The 12,960-nt window shown below is 50.0% G+C and overlaps 1 protein-coding gene across 7 annotated transcripts in view; it reads right to left on the reverse strand.

Moving 5' to 3' along the window:
• Nucleotides 1-921: 921 nt before the first annotated feature.
• Nucleotides 922-12,960, reverse strand: part of PPIP5K1 (diphosphoinositol pentakisphosphate kinase 1) — a 42,458-nt gene continuing 30,419 nt past the window's right edge. For 3 of the 7 annotated variants that reach the window (XM_071441019.1, XM_071441016.1, XM_071441017.1), the window contains 6 exons: nucleotides 11,285-11,347; nucleotides 10,659-10,700; nucleotides 8,639-8,818; nucleotides 3,828-3,965; nucleotides 3,305-3,418; nucleotides 922-2,695 (listed from right to left, as the gene is read on the reverse strand). In XM_071441019.1, coding sequence (XP_071297120.1) covers nucleotides 2,010-2,695; nucleotides 3,305-3,418; nucleotides 3,828-3,965; nucleotides 8,639-8,818; nucleotides 10,659-10,700; nucleotides 11,285-11,347 — 1,223 coding nt within the window. In that variant the 3' untranslated portion in view covers nucleotides 922-2,009. The remainder of the gene's footprint in view (nucleotides 2,696-3,304; nucleotides 3,419-3,827; nucleotides 3,966-8,638; nucleotides 8,819-10,658; nucleotides 10,701-11,284; nucleotides 11,348-12,960) is intronic. The other 4 variants (XM_071441022.1, XM_071441021.1, XM_071441018.1 and 1 more) reach the window with 3 other exon arrangements.

Raw genomic sequence — 12,960 nt, forward strand, 5'->3', positions numbered from 1 at the left:
TTCAACCTGACCTCCAACAAGGGAACGCTCTTCCAGCTCCTTACCAGAAAACTGGGACAGTTGCTGCTCTGCCTATGGTGGAACACAGTCAGGAGAGGCTGATGCCCAGTTAGTTCTGTTCCTGCCTACCTGTCCTCAGAAGGAAACAATGGCACAGGTGGATGCCAGGAAAAAAGAAAGCAGGTTCTGTGCTACAGTCCTCAAGAGAGAGGCCATCATTGCCCGAGACCACACCACAGCTTGTGCAGGCCCTGGTGGAGACCTCAGGGCAGCTGCCAAACCTGCTGCTGATGGGAGGAACCATGAACTGTTACCATAAACCGGGAACTACTTCCACACACAGCTACTTTTCAAGCAAATGAGCACTGTCTCTGGTCTGACCCCAGCTAACCAAGGTCCTGTGACTGCAGTGCATTTCCCAAAGGTGTGCAGTGACAAGCATCAGGCTCTGTAGGGTCAGCACCTGAGAGCCACAGCCCCACCCCAGAGGGCCCTTCTCCATGCCCCTCTCAGGAATGACCCCCTGCAGCAGGTGCTGTTGGGCCCATTGTGGCAACCACCCTGCCCTGGCACTGTCCCTGGACAGAAACACACAGGTCCTGGCAGGAGATGTGGCTGGTGCTCAACAGGGACGTGGCTGCCAGAGCAGTGCTGGACACACCATTCCAGTGTCCTCATTCTACCACAAATGTCCCTGAGACCTGGGAAGCCAGGAGCTCTTCCCCAGTATGACCAGTTCTCCCATGCAGGAAAAAGGTTTTTTTTCCTGGCCTGGAGCCTGTGCTTTTACAACAGGTCTGACTCCAGCCACAGCTGCTCTTCCAGGACAAGAGAGCATGAGCAGGGCTTACTGTTCCAAGCACCTGCAAGCTTTGGCACATACACACTGCTGCCAAGTCAGCATCAGAGACAGAGAGACACTGAACCCACAGAATAGATTTACTGTGAACACACATTGTCACAACACAGCATAGAGATCTTTGGGCACAGCTTCACAAAAACAGAGATCCTAGCTACAGACAGACACGCAGACTTGTCCATAAATACAGGAGGAGTGGGAAGCACAGCCCCGGCCGGCACTCAGGATGCGGCAGGGACACCCGTATCAATCTTGCCCTCAGGCTTGTGCTCACAAGGCGTTTACATAAATATCCATTAAATACTTTTCATTTTATATAATAAAGATTTCTCCTTATTGGTTTCTAATAGTCCTGAATTATCAAAATAGCAGTTTCTTCTAATCCCTGTCACCAAGACCTCAGAGCTGTACCCTGCCTGATCCTTGGGGACAAGAAAAAACAATTGTGTGTGTCTTCCCTGCACACCTCTCTCAGGCTGGATCCCCAGGCTCCTGCCTGCCCCAGTCCAGCAGGGAAACATCCAAGGCCATGCCAAAGGGATGTTTCCTTGCAAGTGGCAGTCAAACCTGATACCCTCACTACCCTTCTTTTCCACACTCATTCAGAACGCTTTCTGCTTTTGCTAGTTTTCCTACCATGGACTCTCTGGACCTGATTTTGGTGGCCAGCAGTGGGATTTCAGAGAGGAAGAAGGAAGAAACAGAGAGGAGGTTGGTGGTTGTGATGGATCTGATTAATTTGGGCCCAGAATGCCTCTCTCTGAAGGCTGTGGGCCAAAAGGTCAGGAGGATCTGTCCTCTTTGGACTTACCACCCTAAAAGCCTTGGCTGTACCAGTCCTCTAATGCTGCTGTCCCAGTGAGCACAAAGCCCTTGGGACACCAAGGCAGCACCATGTCCCTGCTCCATGAAGGTGCCATGCCAGTACCAAGACTGCATTGTTGTTCATTTAATGAGGCAAACATTCTTGCTGAATGGCAAAGAGCTGGCTTGTGGAGGAGCAAAGCAGTCTCTTCCACACCACAGAGTCCTGTGGCCCTGGGACGTGGCTTCTTCTCTGCCATGCACCGCCAGCTGCGTGAGGTGCCATGCAGGAAGTCGGGCTGCTTCCAGGCTTAGAAGAGCTTGCAGTGGACTGTCCAGTAAGCCCCTAAATTTGCTGATCCTTCTGACACAGCAGCTGCAGTTCCTCCACATTCTTCTCAGGAGTCAGTGGCTGCACCTGGCACTGGTGACCAGAGAAAAGCTGGTCTGACAGAGCACTGTCCCCCAGCAGCTCCTTGTCTGTATGCTCTGGGTCCAACACCTCTCCCAGCAGCTCCTCTTCACAGGGCACCAGGATCTCCTTGGACAGATCCAGGCCAGTCGTTCCCCTGAGAGACCCCTGACCTGGCTTCGCTGTCTCCCCAGCCAGCCCCAGGTCAAATCCTTCACCACACTTTAGGTTTCCTATGTTACTTGGCTCTAACATTTCCCCAGATGATTTTTCTTCATCCCGCTCCCCCATGCTCTTCTCTTCTGGGTTAGTGTCCTCCCCTGCCAGCTCCTTCTTGCACAGCTCCAGAATCCTGCCTGGCTCTGGGCCCTTATTCCAGATCAGGGTCTCCGGGGCACTTGGCTCTGCTACTGGCAGCCCAGACACACCCTCCTGCACATCAAGCTCCCTGCGTGGAGCTTGACTCTCCTCCTGCTCAGGGGACTGGCTCATCAGCTGCTCCTCACTTTTTGGGGGGCTGATGGAAAGTTTCTCAGTGAAGCTGAAACGAGCACAGTTGTCCACAGAAGTTGGGGAGGACGGGCCTGCACTGGAGACGGTACTGGAGGGGCCACTGCTGTCTGCAAAGAGGAAGAAAAATCTTAAAACATGTAGCTGGTATTTTCCCACCTGAACTGTCACAGTCCTACAGTTCTGCAACCAAGAGGTGAGGGCTGTCTATATGCAGTGTGACCTGTCAGGGGCTTGAAGCTGGTCTTGGACATTTCTGACAGTTCAGCTGATGAAAACCCAATCACACAGAGTACAATTCTACCTTTTAATCCAGTGCTATGTTGGCATACAGCCAAGAGTGGACTCTCTTGTTACAGCACAAAATATGAAGTGTGATGTTTTGCTTCAAAATGCAAACCAATTTATTTCATTCCCTTACTATTATGGAACAATCCCAGCTTCAACTTGCTCCTTCTGGTTCCTGATACACACAGTCCCTGAGTGTTGAGTGAGAGGCAACACTAGAGAAAGAAATATTGATTCTCTACTAATGCTTATTCTTGCCTTGTATTGTACAATAAGCAAAGTTAGAGCAATACCTAGATTGTACCTAATCCAATAAAGGAGATGAATGAAACAACTGTTTTCAGCCAGACTGGTTTCCTGGCCTTGCTGACTTCACACACTTCCCTCCCTGCCCGCTGCATTTGCCCTGACCAAGCGTGGAGCACACTCACACCAGGGGGGTTTATCCGAACGCTGGCGCAGCGGCAACGACGATGACGACAGGATTCGCTGGGACATAAAGGGGTCTCCTGGGATCTGGCTCCCAATCATTGAATCAAACAAAGCTTCAAGAAAAAAAATACACAGATCAGTAATATTCCAACAGACATAAAGGAATGGCTCGTAGCCCAGCAGTCACGAGCAAGTGCTCTGGGAAGAGCTAAAGACCAGTGCCAATTCAGAGCCATGCCTGCCCATCAGCTCCTGGGAATCTGAGGCTAAGATTTCCAGAGCTGGAGTTGGTGTCCTCATCACCGTACTTATCAGCTAGAGACAGACTTGACTGATTATTTGTCATGTAAGTGGCCTGGGATGGCTCTGAGCTGGGTCCCGTGGCTCATTCCTGGGCTAGAACACTCTGGGACAGGCTCTAGGGACTGCACTTATGTGCAGTGCTGTCAGGATCTGTCCCAAGAATGCGAAAGAGCAGGCATGCTCCCTGCCTTGCCAGAGCCAAGCCCACCCAAGCAGTACCTGCGGTGGACTGCACGTGCGACTCGCTGCAGCTCCGGCACACGGCTGTCAGGAACTCGTTCACCTGCCGCAAAGAGAGGGAGTTGTGCAGGGTCTCCAGGGGATAGATGGTGGGAACCATGGAGCAGCCTTCAAAACCTGGAAAGAGACCAAGCAGAAAATGAATAGAGGAAACAGCAGGGAAAATCCATGCAGGAGCAGTCATGGCTGAAGGAGCTGGGCACTCTGGGAATCAAACAACAGGCACACTCAGGCCTCAGGTCATCTCTTCTAAGCCAAGAAAATCACCACGAAGCAATCCCATGCAAATACGGATCTGAAAGCAAGCACCTGGGTACACATGGAGAGGAGAAGAGGGAAAGTATCTGGCAGCTGCCATTTATGCTGCTGAGCCTGGGACACTTAAAATACACAGCCATGATGGAGAACTTGGCACAGAGCTTGGCACAGTGCCCCCTCTTACAGAAGCCAAACAGAATCAAAGTGGTGCCAACAGAATTTCCATTAAAGAGGTCCCACCGCTGGTGACCCCCTGGCTGGCACAGCCCCCTCTCCCCACAGCAGGGAGCACACACTGCAGCAGCCACAAGGAGCCACAGAAACTCCCTGTCACAGCAGCCCCCCGTGCACTCCTGACAGGCTGTGTCCAAAGGGAGGGCTGGGTAATGAATTATTTGTCCCCTTAACTAGAAGTCACTGCCAGCAAACCCAGAATGAGCATAAATAGGCATCTCAGCGTGTAATAGACACTTTCTCAGAGCAAGCTGCATTACAACCATTCAGAATAAATCCTTTGCTGCTCAAGCCAGCAGAGTATCATAGCAAAGCATCTTCCTCTTCATCCCAGCTTCCTGTAAATGCCTTGTGGAACCAAGCCAACCTGAACTGTCAGAGGAGCAAGGAAGAAACAGGTAAGTCCGTGGGTATATGGAATGAGGCTGCCCCCTCCTCTGCACCTCTCAAGTTTAATGGTCTCTCAACTCCTCAGGGCTGGGCTTCCCATTCTGTGGCCCCCCAGTCACCTCCAAGGACCTCAAAAAGACTCTGGAAAGAAACTGTGTTTGCTTCTACAGAGAAGGAAAAATACTTTGAAATGGAAAAATTAAGAGAGTTCTTGATGCAATCTGCAGCAGGATGTCTGCCCACCACACCAACAGGACAAAACTGACCCCTGCAGCTTGGCAGTACCTCAGGAGAAGCCCTGGAGCACCTGTTTGTGTACTGCAGACAGTTGTTCCAGTCACCTCCAGGACAGGCTCTGCTCCAATATCCTCACCTAACCCAGTTCTGCAAGAGGCAAGGAGCATGAGCCATGAAGGTGCTCACTGCAATAAATAACAGTTGGTGGAGATAAAGAATCCTCCAGAGAGTTCACAAGGTTACCTACGCCACAAAGGACCTACAAACATAATTCAAGACAAAAAGGATAACAAATCCTCGGCTAGGATGAAGAAACATAGGACACAGAAAAAAGACCACATTCTCGTGTCTGTTGCTGAGAAGTCCTGAGAGTGGAAGTGCTGAGCAAGGAAGAATGTACGTCCTCTATTTTCTCAGAGGCCTCCTGGGAGACAGAGCTAAACGAAAAAGGTGAGGGCAAATCTTAAAATGGTCACGGGAGATGGTTGTGGAGCAGCCCAGTTTGAGGCTAATGTCATTTCACAACAGAATCTGGTTTGAGAGGGGCCAAAGTTGGCTCAGGTATTGGGGTCTCCAAAAAAAAAAAAAGGAAGTTTAAATATAAGATAGGGCAAAGCAATGTTACAAGATACACTAGGGGCACCAATGGGGATCTGAGTGCTTGGGCTCCCCTCTAGTAAGATGAGGAAATCAAAGGTCCAGCAATAAAAGAAACATTAGACACTGACACATAGCTGATGTGAAATCATATACCTGTATCCCCAAAGTGCCAGGTGCCTGCTCATGCAGCTCTGCACAGCGCTGTGGCACTGCACCAGAGTAAAATGGCCAAAGCTTCCTCTTTCAAGGTGGAGGAGTACTGTGTTCAAGGAATCCTTTTCATTTGTGTATGGGACCCCACCTCCCTGCATACCTCCCTGGACCTGCTGAGCTGCTGGGGAAGAGGCAAACAGTGGCTCATGCCTCCACAGCACAGCTAAGGCAGCAGCTACCACCACGGATCACAATCCCTATGTGTCTCCAGTGAAGGCTCCAACCACTGCTGCACCACGCACAGTTAGCAAAGACTCAACACCTTTGGAAAAGGGCGAGAAAAATAAAATGTGACAGCAAGCCACAGGAACCATCCTTGACTGCCAGTTACTCTGTGCTGACTGTGCAGCTGCTGCTGATGCTCCCCTAAACTCTTTCCTGGGGCCTGAAGGGCAGGAGTCTGTGATGCAGGCAATGGCACGAGAAACTGGACAGAATTCCACCCATTTTGTACCAACATCCAACAGCAGCGCACAGAGGAAGTTCTGTGTGCCAGTGTTCTGCATGCCAGTCCTTCTGGACTGACAAAGCACTTGTCCAGTCTCAGCACAAACAAAAGCATTCACCAGGCTCCTCTCTGACATGCATCATCAATCCACCCCTATTTTCCTGGACGAACTCCAACATGCCACATGTATATTGTACATGAAGGATCACAAGTCTAGACAGCACATGTGACTGTCTAGTCACATGCTCCAAATATCAGTGACCCACAGCTCAGAATTGCTATGGACATCATCTGTCTCTTCCATATTCTCATTTCCCCTTGAACTCAGTTAAGCTCCCAACATCCCCAGGTACCATGGTACGGAGCTTGAAAAAAACCCACTTCTGTCCAAAGTATCCCAACTCACTCCATTAGAAACCTTCTTGCTCCTGGATCCACACAAAACTGTGGATCCCCACCCCTTCCCTCAGGCCACTCAGACCACTATTACAAACAGCCTTCCCAGATTTCTAATTTTGCAAATTTCTACCTTTTCCACCTTGTCTCAAGTGATGATGGTCAGATCAGAGCCCACTATTTCATATATAATAGTTTGGGGCTGTTTCCCTTTGTAATTTAAATTCGTTTACACTGGACATCACTGCTACTTTCCTGCTCATCATCACAGGACTGCTCTCTGTCCACAGCTGACCTTTGGCTTCAGTACCAGAGGGATTCATTACCAATATGAACTTACTTCACACGTTTCTTTTTCCCAGCTATGACCACACAGGTTCCCAAACATTCCTTCAGGGCTCCACTGTTGATCTTTCCAACTATGGATGCCAACTACATACTTTTGACTCACTGATTCTATCTTCTAATTCATGTTTCCTTAGTGTGGATAGAATTACAGTGGAAAGCCAAGAGAGGACAGAAGAATGCAGTTTTCACAAGGAAGAAACCTGGGTTGTCAACCATGTCTGCTCTGAGAAGAGCCTCAGCAGGAATCCCAAGCATATCAATGAACTGTGGGCTTGCTGATGGACTGGGAAAACAGCATGAACTTGATGGTGGATATTTGATTTCCAGCTGGGAGGGCTGCTGCACTGGTAAGGAGTTAGGAGCACTTAACGCCTGTGTTGGGGCAGGAGGCACCTCCCAGCAGCCTGCTGTGTCCAAAGCACTGAGCTCATTTTCTCTCCCCACCTGAGCTCACAAACAGGGCCAAGACTTGCAGCAGGGAAAGCTCAGCCCTTGCTCTGGAGCAGTCTGCTGTGATCCAGCATCTCTTCCCTTGAAGCAGTTATTGGTTCTCTTTAGCGTTTGTTGCCAGGAGACCAAGGAATTGTCCTAATTACATGTGAAAAACAACTAACTGTCTCCAAATCTGCCTGCCTGACAGAAAGGGCCCTATTAAGGAAAAATAGACTTAAGAAAAATTCTCATCTTCCAGGCTCTGAAAATGCTTGGTCCTGCTGCTTCACTACATGGAAGGCTGCACTGTCTGTGCCCTTTCCACCTGTGGGTCTGAATGGAAAAGGGGGTCCATGCATCACACCACACAGCTCAGCAAGCCACATGCTCCGAGCAGCTCCTATGGTGCAAGTAAACCTCAGCAGCCAGCCCCAGCTCGCTGCCTCCTTCAGGGAGCAGCAATCTTTCTGCCTGTGTGAGAAGCACCAAGGCCTCCATGCATCAGACTTCCCGTCTGTGACAGAGGCTGAAAAACACCAGAGAAACAGCAGCAAGCTTTGATTGATAACATCTGGATTCAATGCTGAAGTTGCCTACCTCTTCCCACCAGAGGCAGGACACACTGAGAAGCCCTATCAGGCAGGAAAGATGCCATGCAGTGCAGCCACACAGAAGCTCAGCTCTACCCTGTCTTAACTCAGTCTCTCTAGATACAACACACCCACAAGCACTCACTTCCCCAAAATTTCCACAGCAAGTTCACTCAGCTTGTGACCAGCTGCAGCATCTCCTTAATCTCTTCCTCTACTCTCACTACTCACTTTGGTTCCTCCATTACTAAGGGGACACTCTGTGGCAGCTCACCAAGACCTGCACAGAGCATCCTGCCAGCAGGGCATCCCATGGATAGCAGCTCATCAGCTCCCTGAAGGGAGCTTAAGGCTTACCCTGGCTAAAGGAAGGAGGCAACAAACAATTGCCAAAGATGGAAAGAGCAGTTACAGCCACATGGGGAGTGGAGGCTCCGTGTGGAAAGGCTCCTGCCGAAGGCTCCAAAACTGCTGGTACAACAGCCCACACAGCTTGCTGCAGCAGCAGCCTAGAGACCTTTGGGATTTGGTGAGGGAAACACTTTCCTTTTTCAGAAGCAAAGCATACTTTGCACTCTCAAGCAGACAGTGGTCCCTGCTCAGCTACAAGAGCATGGGACAGAGGCAGCTGCAGCGTGCAGTACCGTAAAGACACTCCAAGTCATCCTGCCCTGAGATCAGCCAGCTCCTGAAGAGGCGCAGGTGGTAGGAGCACTGCTGCAGGTGATGGGCTAGGGTGGCATCCAAGGAGATGGTCCGGCTCGTGGCACAGTCAGAGGAAAAACGGCGTAGCAACTGGGCAACGTGCTGGTGCTCCAACACATCTGGAGGAAAGGGGCCATAGAGAGTGAGAGGAGAGGGGCAGGTACAGCTGGGGGACAGAGAAACTGCGGAGATGTGGGGATGGAGCTGCCAGCACCAGGGCCGCTGGGTGAGAAGGACACACGCCACACATTAAGCCAAATCCCTCCCACAGCGAGCAGGTCAGGAACGCCCTTGAGAGTTACGTTCCCCCAGTGACACAGGGCAGACCAGACTCCCACCCAGCCCAGGCTTCGCCCAGCTGCAGCACAGGGCACTGTCTGAGCAGCGAGGGTTCATCTTTATAAAGGAAAGTCTGACAAGTGAATAAATTTCAGGACACATTCCAAGTCCAATGCAGTTCAGGTCTGGCTAGATAAAAGGATCAGGCTCAGGGCCAGACTTGCCCTTCCACAGCTCAGATGAGAAATCCAGCAGTGCCAAGACTGCCAACAGTGTTTGAGTCCTGCATCCCAGCACAGCCAGGCACATCAGCATGGGGAGAGAGGAAATGGCCCAGCATCAAATGAGCAGAGGCTGTGCAAGGGACCTCGGGAACAGCAGGGTCTGACTGAGAGCAAAGTGCTGAGAGTGCAGAAGAACAGAGGGGGCACAGAAGCACTGACTTTCCCTGTCTTTGAGAACAGCCCTGGGCAATCTTCTGTGATAGCCTTGCATGGCAGGCAAGACACCAGCATGCAGGCATGCCTTCTCTCTATACACAGCCTCAGTCACTCAAGACTTGTGTGACCAGGGCATAAACCATCTGGCCTGATGCTATGCTTGACCACTACCTTGGTTCACCCATTCCATTTCACCACACAGAGGCAGCTCTCCAGAAACAAAATTCAGACTCAGAGCTAGGAACACTTATTGCACTCAGTTTTCTAAGTGCTTCATGGGGTAAACATCCCTCCTGCTCAAAGTAGTGCCAATCCTAGACCAAATATCCCTGACTTTGAGCTCTCACCTGCTGGACCCCTGTCTTTGTTTTCTTGATTAAGAAGCTCATTGCCATCAGAAATACTAATTGGGGTTCTGGGAGAAACATGATGCCTGGTTTAACCTGATCGTATTTGGAGCAGGGGCAACTGCTTTACAGTGTGTCTTACAAAAGGCTGGAACTTGGTACAACCTTTGCAGGAAAGAAAGAACAACACACCCTGCTGACATACACCATGTGAGCTCCAATGCTGTCCAGACATACAGACAAACCAAGCAATTGGCCACTCTGGGAAAGCCAAAGCCAAGCAAACACAGAGAATAGGCTCCCTCTAGTTATTTGAAACAGTAAAGTCACAGTGACTTGTCCTTTCCCATTTCATCCTTCCCAAAACTTTCATTTTCAGAACAGTCTTCTGAATTTCATTCATCTTCCAGATTACACCAAGCAGGATGTCTTCATATTCGCAAGCTGCCTTGATCACATCAGGCAGAAATACTTGGTAGTGTTCAGTCATCTCCTTTGGTTCCAACTTGTCTCAGCAGCAGGAGCCATGCAAGAGGAGGGGTGCTGTGAAACCTCTTTAAAAGTATCCGTGCAAGAGCTGGAGAGTAAACACTGGTTCAAGGCACCTCCTACAACAGAGCTAGTGGCCTATAACCTCACAGACTCACACGTTGGTTGTCAGGCAAGTAGCAACATGGAGCAGAGATAGTGAATTAGCAGAAGCTCTGTCCGACCTCTGTCACCAAACCTTTCCAGAGATACAGGCAGGATGGGATGAAGCAGGTGATGCCACCCTGGGTAGCATGATGCCCATCCCCTCTCCCGCAAGCCAGCACCATCCACCAACAGCAGACGAGTAAGAGCTCTGGAGAGACACATTCCACAGGCTAACGTCTCAGAAAAGGTGAGCCTACCTGTGCCAACATCACCATGCTTGGAGGAACCACGAGACCAGCCTAACAGAGAGGTTTCACAACAGGAGGTCATAAGGCTACCAGCACTCCTGACATGATACACCAGGTGCACTTCCTTCTTTCCCACCATACACTAGGCCCTTCCAGGTGACACAACAGCTGTCCTAGTGTTATTCTTGTTTTCATTCTGCAAATCTGCAGTGTAGAAACTGAGGACTTAAGCTGCTGATGCTTCATGATATGGAAGAAGCATCAGCCCCCAGTCCAGTGGTATTTTCCCCCTGATCCCCACTCTCCCAACAAGGAGCACGACAAAAGGCCTCAATGTCACCACAGAGTTAAAGGCTGCTTTAGCAGCACACTCACAGAGCCATGGCTTCTGCCTCTTCCCCTGGGACAAGAATACCTCAGGGGAGAACAGAGGCACCACTGAGCAGTAACAGGGTATGAGTGAGCACATAAGTCACAAGGAGACAGTGGAGGAAGGTGAAGCATGTTTGGACACCAGATACACAAACACAAAAAAAACCACAAGAAGGCTGAGAGGAGAACGTGTGCAGAGAAAAGTGAACGTGAGCATGGGGTTAGAAGTGTGAGGGAACATCAAATCCAGAAAGCAAACATACCATTAGTCGGATGCTTTGCAAACGACACAGAAAATCGTTTTACGGCTGGCATAGACAAGAGCTCTGAGGAAATAAAAACAGATCATCTCAGTTAACAGCCTGCTTCAAAGGATCCCCCAACCTTCATACACTTGATTACGCTTTCAGGTTCACCTTCCTGACCCCCACAACAGCTGCTCCCACTGGCACTGCTGTGGCATTCAACACTCTGCCTGTGGGTCTGACTGAAGCGTTCTGCATCTGCCCAGCCCTGGCACCACCTGGCCAGGGTCTCCCCAACATGCACACTCAGCCACACTCTCAGTCACCCTCAGTCAGCCACTCACATCTCCCCGCCACACCAGGCTCAGTCCAGTGCAGAATGCAGCCAGGCCATGCTCACAGCCACCAGAGCACACGTCCCAGCGAGCAGCAGCACCACAGGAGGACTGTTCTCAGGATTCGCCTCTGCCCAAGGAAAACAAACACTGTTCTGCAGAGGGACTAAGGAGTTCCAGCAAAGGTACAGCTCAAAACAACCTCTTAATGCAAGCTATACAGAGCTATTTATGAATTTAAAGGTAAATCACCTGAGTAGGGAAGAAGGAAAAGACCCATGAAGACATGCCTCTAGAGTTCTCTACTCAAAACATTTCAGTACGGGGGAAGCTTTGGGATACACCTGTCAGAGTGGTCCTCAGGCTTCTCCTGGCCATGCCCCAGGCCAGGCCAAGCTCTCCCATACAAATCACGTATCAGAAAGACCGTGCAAGGACAGACACTGTGCATCTAATGGGGTGCAAACAGATAGGCTTTAAAGGACATGGAGTAGGCTACACATGCACACACACGCACACACACACAAAAAGGCTGGAAACTTTGCTTTTTTCCCCACACTGGAAATTCCTCAGCTATAATGAAAAAGAATGGCCTGGATCAGACCATCTATATGTGGGATTTGATGTGAGACCCCAGCCAATCATACCTTCTACAGCTATTGGGGATCTTTCAGGAAATAGTAGAAAACCCTTTTATTTCTCTTTCATGTTTCATGCATCCATTCTCCCCAGCGCACAGGGTGTGTATGCCTATCCCCTTCATCAGTGCACCAAAGCATGCTCCATACTCCCAATGTGCTCCTACATGCAGTGGCTTGGCCAAATAATGTATCTAAAACCAACTCTCACTGGAACTTCCTCCTCTAGTGTACCAGCCCTAAAAATTGTTTTTCTTTCTTTAAACTCAACAAACAGCATGACAATCTTCCCTACACATGCAATCCCTTGGAAGGTCTAAGCCCTGCAGCTGCAGTCAGCTGGTGACCATCTCCAGCTGACCCACACCTCCCCTTGCCCTGAGGGCACAACAACTGAAATGGCACTGACCCAGTTTACTGGATCCCTGGCTTCAGGCAAGCCAACTTGTAATTACAACCATCCAGGGACCTTCCCTCAGCTTGAGGTTCAGAAAACTTTCTGGTGAAGTGTTCCTTAGCCCTCCTCCAGCTCCAAGCATAAAAGACTTCAGAAATAAAGGCCCTTGAAACTTCCCTGGAAAAAGGCAAGTTAACATTGGTGAAGTGCTATATGCCACACACTACACCTTGAAGCATCACAGCCATGAAAAACTACCAAAGAGTTCATGCCAAAATGTGCTGCTTTTCAATGTCATTAGTCTAAAGAGTGTGGAATAGGTCT

Source organism: Agelaius tricolor, unplaced genomic scaffold (assembly GCF_023055355.1).
Source record: "Agelaius tricolor isolate 1412-34295 unplaced genomic scaffold, bAgeTri1.0.p SCAF_16, whole genome shotgun sequence".
Classification (NCBI taxonomy): Eukaryota; Metazoa; Chordata; class Aves; order Passeriformes; family Icteridae; genus Agelaius; species Agelaius tricolor.